This window comes from Camelus ferus, chromosome 18 (genome assembly GCF_009834535.1).
Source record: "Camelus ferus isolate YT-003-E chromosome 18, BCGSAC_Cfer_1.0, whole genome shotgun sequence".
Classification (NCBI taxonomy): domain Eukaryota; kingdom Metazoa; phylum Chordata; class Mammalia; order Artiodactyla; family Camelidae; genus Camelus; species Camelus ferus.
In genome coordinates, this window is record NC_045713.1 from 8,542,140 (window position 1) to 8,549,639 (window position 7,500).

At 62.4% G+C, this 7,500-nt stretch overlaps 1 protein-coding gene across 1 annotated transcript; it reads left to right on the forward strand.

Annotated features, from left to right (window-relative positions):
• Positions 1-2,074: 2,074 nt before the first annotated feature.
• Positions 2,075-6,556, forward strand: UNCX (UNC homeobox). The gene is made up of 3 exons (XM_032459865.1): positions 2,075-2,516; positions 2,749-2,924; positions 4,969-6,556. The coding sequence occupies exons 1-3, from the start codon at positions 2,240-2,242 to the stop codon at positions 6,130-6,132; spliced, it is 1,617 nt and encodes a 538-aa protein (XP_032315756.1). The 5' UTR covers positions 2,075-2,239; the 3' UTR covers positions 6,133-6,556.
• Positions 6,557-7,500: the final 944 nt, after the last annotated feature.

Here is a 7,500-nt window from a genome sequence, read left to right on the forward strand (position 1 = left end):
TATTACAACACGCCAATCTGAAGGCCAGGGGTCAGAGAGTGAGAGGCGAGCGAAATTTCAACTCAAATTAACATTCTGTCAGCTCCAGAAAATGGGATAAATAAAGTCGAATTAATTCATTATAATAAAGAGAGTTGGGCGAGGGAGCCCGGCCGGCGCCCGCCCCTCCCCTGCCCTCCCCTCGGGCCGAATTGATTACAGCTCTGTATTCAGAAACACGCGCCGGGCGCATTCCTGCCCGCGAACCGACAGGGAAGGAGGCGCTATGACTACGGGCAAACCCGAGGCGGCTGGACAGTTTACATTTAGTATTTATAGAGAAAGAAATTAAATTATGGCGAAAAGTAGTTCTCTTGGCCCCTGACCTCGGGATTAATACTTGCAGCGTTTTCCTAGCGCGACAGTAGTGGGGGGGGCAGGAGTCAGGTCCCAAATTCCAGGCCTCCTCTCCCTCTCGGCGAGGTTGCGGGCCTGTCCCGAGGCCCCCGCGCCTCTCCCGCGTATCGAGCGAGGGCAGAGATCAGGGTAGTGAAATCGCGGGCGGCGCGCCCCGGCACATCCAGTTCGGACCCTCGCCAGGGCGCGGGTCCAGCGCCTGGTCCTCGGGCAGGTCTGGGCGGAAGCCGGCGCAGGGGGCGTGGGGGCGGTCCTCACCCCCTCCGGCCCTCCCTTCCTGTCGACCCGGGCGGCTGGGTGCAGCCCTCGCTGGGCACGGACACACACAGATAGTCTCAGACACAGGAACGGGCGCAGGACAGGCGCAGACGCGCAGACGCACAGTCCAGGCCTGCCCTCCCCCTTCGCTCCTGGCTCGGGGCTTGGCAGCCTGGCTGAAGCCACTTAACCGCCGAAGGCCACCTTGCCTGACGCTTTGCCCCGGGGTGAGAGGCTGCCGATCGCGAGGCTCTAGGACTGCCTGGGACCGAGGCCGGAGTCCTTCCCTGCCTGGGGGCTGGCCGCTGCAAGGTGCGACCTCCCCACCGACAAACTTTTTTACAGTGGATGTTTTATAGACATACATATATCCTTCCCTTCTGCCCACGGCCCTAATTTGCTGCTTATTTAAGAATGTATCTTTTAATGATTGAGCTTTGAGTCTATCAGTATTTTATAGTGGAGAAGGGAGTGACACGTCTCTGAGAACATAATTTAATTATAGCAAATGGTTTGGGTGTCTCAACCCTATTCTCAGAGGCCGAGTCAAAGCAAGGTGTATTTTTTTTTAAATTTCCGTGTGTAGGGGGCCTGATTGGCTGCCACCCCAAAACTACTTTTCCCCTCCGCCTTCCCCCTCTCCCCTCCGCCCCGCGCCAGGGTTTACCCGGGTAGGGGTAGGGTGGGGGATCAGGGTGCCTCCCCAGCCGCCCCCACCTCTGTGTTTATAGACTGGACGGCTGCCAACCAGAGAGGGCATTAATTATGCCTGCTTATTGACAGGGCTCCCTTCGGTAGGAGTCAGCCTCTTCCCGAGTCACCCTCCTCCCTCTGCTCCCTCTGCCCCTTCCTCCTCCTCCCCTCTGCTTCCTCCTCTCCCTCGCCGCCTGGAGCCGGAGAGATGAGAAGCCCTTGTAGTTTTAAATTCAATGTGACAGTTTCGGAAAGAGCGGATGATGAATCTGCTATTATTGGATCAGTCTATTTGCCGCTCAATGTCTCTCTGTAATTGGAGCAACATCACTTTAAAGGTTCAGAGAGTACAGCATTTCTGGTGAAAAATCCCCGCAACACGCCGGCGAGTGTTTTAAAGGGAAATCTATTAGCGGTTTGCGGAGGGGCGGGCGCTGGCGGCGGGGGGAGTCGCGGGCCGGGGCCGGCGGGGACCGTGGGGGGGGGGCTCGCCGGGGCCCCCGCCCCGGCCGCTCCCGCGCACGCCCCGCGCGGGCCGCGCCCCTCCCTCACCCCCCCCCCCCGTCTTGTTGTGACAGTTCCTGATACTGTTTATTGAGGTGCATGTCAGGTATAATTAGCAATCGATATGGAAAACGTTTCCTTGCACCCAGCACGCCTCTGACGTCAGAGCCGATTAGCGCTTCTTATTGGTCCCAAATTCCCCGGGCCGCGGCTAATTATCGGGAGCTTGATGTTGATAAAGTAAAGCGCCGGAGTGCGGGCGAAGCATGTGTAGGGCTCCGGGTCCCTGTCTCCGCCGCCGCCGTCCGCGCCTCCCGCCGCTGGCCCGCCCCGGCCCCGGCCCGCGCCCCCGCGCCCCGCCGCCGGCCCGGCCGGCCCCCCGCGCGAGATGATGGACGGCCGCCTCCTGGAGCACCCGCATGCCCAGTTCGGGGGCTCGCTGGGCGGCGTGGTGGGCTTCCCCTACCCGCTGGGCCACCACCACGTGTACGAGCTGGCCGGCCACCAGCTGCAGTCAGCCGCCGCCGCCGCCGCCTCGGTGCCCTTCTCCATCGACGGCCTGCTCAGCGGCTCGTGCGCCGCCGCCGCCTCGGTGGTCAACCCCACGCCACTGCTGCCGGCCGCCTGCGGGGTAGGCGGCGACAGCCAACCCTTCAAGCTGTCAGGTAGACGCAGCGGGCAGGGAGGGGGACGGCGGGGGGCAGGGGACCCTACCGGGCGCCGAAGTGGGTCGCGGGAGGCCGTAGAACTGCGCGGCTCCCGCGGCTCCTCAGTCGCCGCCCTCCACCCGGCTCAGGGCGCACGGCCGCCCTCTAGGTGGCCCCTGGACAGAGGCGGGCGGGTCCGCTCCGGCCCGGGCCGGGGCTGAGCCGCGCGGCGTCCTGTGCGTGCCCGCAGACTCGGGGGACCCGGACAAGGAGAGCCCGGGCTGCAAGCGGCGGCGCACCCGCACCAACTTCACGGGCTGGCAGCTGGAGGAGCTGGAGAAGGCGTTCAACGAGAGTCACTACCCCGACGTGTTCATGCGCGAGGCGCTGGCGCTGCGCCTGGATCTGGTCGAGTCCCGAGTTCAGGTAAAGACCCGCCGTGCGTCCCGGGAGCCAGCATCCCGCCATCAGCCTGCGCGGCCCGGCTCGCCTTTGTTCTCGAGTTCTAGGTGGGAGACCGCATCCTCCGTCAGAGCCGCCGTGCGCTAGTCCGCCGGACGGTGGGGGGTCTGGGGCTCGGCGCCCCATGGAGACAGCTTGGGAGGGGCCGGTGGCGGCCCTTGAAGTAGCGAGAACAGCCGCTGCGTCCGAACCGGGGAGCTGCGTGGGGGATCCGGGCGACCGCACGAAACTAGGCTGGGGCGGGCGAGGTGGCGGGGAGGAAGCTGCCGGGCTCGGACTTGGAGGAGACTGGGGGACGGCAGATCCCGCGCCTCCGTGTCCTGGCTGGGGGCTCGGCTCGCCAGCCTGCAGCGAGCCAGCGCGCGCACTGGTTTGTTTACTTTCACCTCTGAAATAGTCACATGGAAACATGTATTTTTTTCATCACTTTTCAGAAGGGGCAGCTGAGGAAGGGGAGGCGGAAACTTGAACAATTAACACATTGCGGGAATAAGAGGTGTCTGAATGTTTAACACCACTGGTTGTATCTCCCCCCCACCCCATAATTTGATTTTATTCGGAGACTGCCAGTGGTATTCTTTTTAAAAATACAGTGTCAGTTTTGTGGATTAAAAATTCAAGATGATCCTGCATAATTAGATGTTTCCCCAAAGTACAGATATTTTTTTCTGGGTCCAAGCGGTGGTGAGCGGGGTGTGGGCCGCAGCTGTGGGCACTGGGCTTGGAGGCAGAGGCTGGCAAGTTGCCTGTTTAGCATCAACAGCTTTGTCTAAAAAGGTGTTCTCTCCTGTGCTTGGGCCACCCCACATGACCTCTTCTTTTTGTAAATCCTTTTATCCAATTTGTCCTAAGTGTCTTAAGTGAAGGCAAGACCTCTTCATTTCTCCTGTAATACGATAATGAGTAATTCCTGGTGACAAGGCAGCCTGGAATTTATGCGAAAAAAAGTATTTAAAAAGAAGGAAAGGGCAGGAACAGTCTTGGGGAGGTCACTGCTTAACACCTGCACCTTGGCACCGCCAAGGCTGCCCCGTGACTAGGCGGGCCTGCTGCTGCGCTGGTCTCTACATGGCCGCGACAAAGAATTTGAATTATGGTGATCTTTGGAAAAGGGCTCAGGGGGATCTGTGTCTGTGAGTGGTGGTGGAGCCAGTGTCTCGAGCTGCTGACACCCTGGAGTCCTGCAGGCTCCCAGGACAAGGCCTGCAGAGAGGGTGGAAGAGGCAGGATGGGCCCCGGCCTCTTCTTTGCAAGGCCTGGCAGCTGGCCTCTTGCTTCCCTGCCTGTCGGTCTCCAGCCCAGGCCAAGCACAACTAGTTTGAGAGGGCTGTGTTGGTGCCCTGGCTGGGACTCTTCAGAAAGAAGGACGTGTGGATGTGTTGGGGCAGGGTTGGGGGGGGGGGCGGAGAGCAGGCTGCTGAAGCATCTTCCCCCCCAAGTTTGGCTTCCCAGGCCCTTCTAGAAGAAAAAGCACCCAGATTTCCCTTCACGGGAACTCCCCCCAAATCTGGCCTTTGACTCAAGTCTCCAGGGAGCCGAAGACAGGTGTGGAGGGCGGCTGAGCCCAGCGGCTCTTGGTCTGCAGGCCAGACGGTCAGCGCCAGCCCGACGGGCTGCTTAGAACACAAGCTGTGAGAAGCCAGGAGGGTCGAAGAGGGCCCTGCTCTGTGCCTCCCCACCAGGAACCCGACGCCCTCGGTCAGGGGCCAGACCCGTCCTGCCCAACGCAGGGGCAGCTTCCAGTTCCCTGAGGTGAGAAGCTGGAGCCGGAAGCTGGCCGAGAGGCCCCATCTACCTCCTCCTTCTGGGTGGAAAAGATACTCTTTGGAACCCGCAACCTGAGTGCCGAAAACCAGCCCAGGGCCGGCTGGGCCGTGTGCCTTCGCTCGCACCCCTTGGCCGGAGCCGAGATTGTGCAGGCCTTCTGGGGGGATTGGGGAGGCCCGAAGCCCCCACGGCAAGTCCGCCGCCTTACCGTGCCTTCCTTTCCCCTATCCGGCTGCTTTAGGTGTGGTTCCAAAACCGCCGGGCCAAGTGGAGGAAGAAGGAGAACACGAAGAAGGGCCCGGGGCGGCCGGCGCACAATTCACACCCTACTACGTGCAGTGGCGAGCCAATGGACCCGGAGGAGATAGCGCGCAAGGAACTGGAGAAGATGGAGAAGAAGAAGCGCAAGCACGAGAAGAAGCTGCTTAAGAGCCAGAGCCGCCACCTGCACTCGCCCGGCGGCCTATCCCTGCACAGCGCGCACAGCTCCGACAGCGACAGCGGCGGCGGCGGCCTGTCCCCGGAGCCGCCCGAGCCGCCGCCGCCCGCCTCCGCAGCCAAGGGCCCCAGCGCGCATGCCGCCGGTGCCGCGGGTGCCGCGCCCGCACCGCCCGGCGAGCCGCCGGCGCCCGGCACCTGCGACCCCGCCTTTTTCCCGAGCCAAAGAAGCAGCGCCGGCCTGCAGCTGCGGCTAGGCCGCCCCGCGGACAAGGACGCGGCCCCGTGTGCGCCAGGGGCGGCGGCGGCGGCGGCGGCGGCGGCGGCGGAGCGCGGCGCCGCAGGCCTGCCCAAGGCCAGCCCGTTCAGCGTTGAGAGCCTCTTGTCCGACTCGCCGCCGCGCCGGAAAGCCACCCCCGCCAACGCCGCCGCCGCCGCCGCGGGGCTGGACTTCGCGCCCGGGCTGCCGTGCGCGCCGCGGACCCTCATCGGCAAGGGCCACTTCCTGCTCTACCCCATCACGCAGCCGCTCGGCTTCCTGGTGCCGCAGGCCGCGCTCAAGGGCGGCGCGGGTCCCGAGCCGGCGCCCAAGGATGCGACGCCCGCGCCGCCCGCGCCAGCCGCGCCGCCCGCTCAGGCCAGCTTCGGGGCCTTCCCGGGGCCCGGCGGTGCTCCGGACTCGGCCTTCGCGCGCCGCAGCCCCGACGCCGTCGCCTCCCCGGGGGCCCCGACCCCGGCGACTTTCCGGGACGCAGCGGCTGCCGGGGCCGAGGGCGGCGGCGGGGATTGCGAGGATGCGGGAGCCGCCTGCCCAGCGGCCCCGCCGCCGCCACCGCTCGCGCAGTCGCCCGGGCCCGGCCCGCGGGCTCCCAGCCCGGCTGCGGAGACGGCCGCTGGTGGGGCCCCCGAGCCAGGCGCGGTGGCCGGGCCCGGCGCGCCGGAGGGCGTGGAGGTGGACATGGACTGAGGGCGGCGGTGGGGCCGAGAGAGGCGCTCAGCTGGCCCGCGCTCGCTCGCTCACTCAGGCTCCGACTCACAACGAAATCAGGTGATCGGCTTAGTAACACTGCTTTTTCCTCTTCTTTCTGTTTACTTCCTTTTATTCTATTTTATTTTTATTTTTATTTTTTTTTAAGAAAAACGCTGTATCAATTCGGACCTAGGCAGCAACCCAGGACTTGGGGTGAAACCCTCCTCCTCTCAAGCGAGCAGAAAAAGAAAACAAAAACAAAACCCCACAACAAGAATCCTCAGCCTTGTAAAATGCAAAAATGTCTAATAATATTTATATATGTACCATTTTTGATAAATAAAGCTGGTCAAACGCAAGCTCTCGGGTCCATTTTTTTCCACATTTCCGAGGGCCCAGTCTGGCCCCTCCCCCGCTCCGTTTTCCGCTCCTCTCCCCGCGGGTGGGACGAGGCTCCTCACCTCCCCCGAGGTCCGGGCTTAATGCCTCCTTTTGTGTGCGTGTGTGTTTGTGTTTTCTGATTGAACAAATTTATGCATCCGCAGCTCCCCTCTCCTGCCCTCCCCCGCGCTCCCCCGCCTACCCGGCGCCACACGCGCGCGCGCGCGCAGGCACACGCGCCCCCGCGCGCTGGCACACGCGCGGGGTGACGGAGCCGGGGGCTGCAAGGGCCGGGCCGCTGGGCTCCTGCAGAGTTTTGATATGAAAGTAATTATTTTCCGGTGGCTGCTGCGGGGACTGGGTTTCTTGCCCAAAGGGTTATTATACATTACCGATTTCTAGTGATATGAAATCACATAAACTTCCTACAATAATAGAATTAGCATGAAAGGCTGGGGTGTCAAATTGAAATTGGAGAATAATAGCGCCGGCAGCTGGGGGAGTGCGTGCGCATATTGGAGCGGAGATGGGGAGTCGTGGGGTGGAATTTTCATGAGCTGCGCTCTTTGTCAGCGCTCTTGTAGCCGGCTATATTAAGATAGATGCCCGATGATATCCCTCATTGTTCTGTCGCTTATATTGATGTCGCTGCGTTATCAGCCTATTGATCATGTGTCGCCTGTAATAGGACAGGCGCCGCCAACGCGCCTCTTTACAAAAGCAGTGCACATTTGTTCTAATAGGGTCCGGGTCCCCGGGGGACCCTTCGGGGGCTTCAGGACATCTGCAGCGAAGAAATATTAGCAAACTTGGCTGGAGCCTGCAGCCAGCCCCTGGCCCCCTCCCCGCCGGCCGCCGCCCCAGGCCCGAGTGAACCGCCACGAACCCTCTATCCCCTCCCCCGCAAAATCCCAACCCACCCGCCTCAATCTTCCTGGGCCTCGAGTCCTCAGTGCCGCAAAAGCCACCAATTCCCCAAGAAAT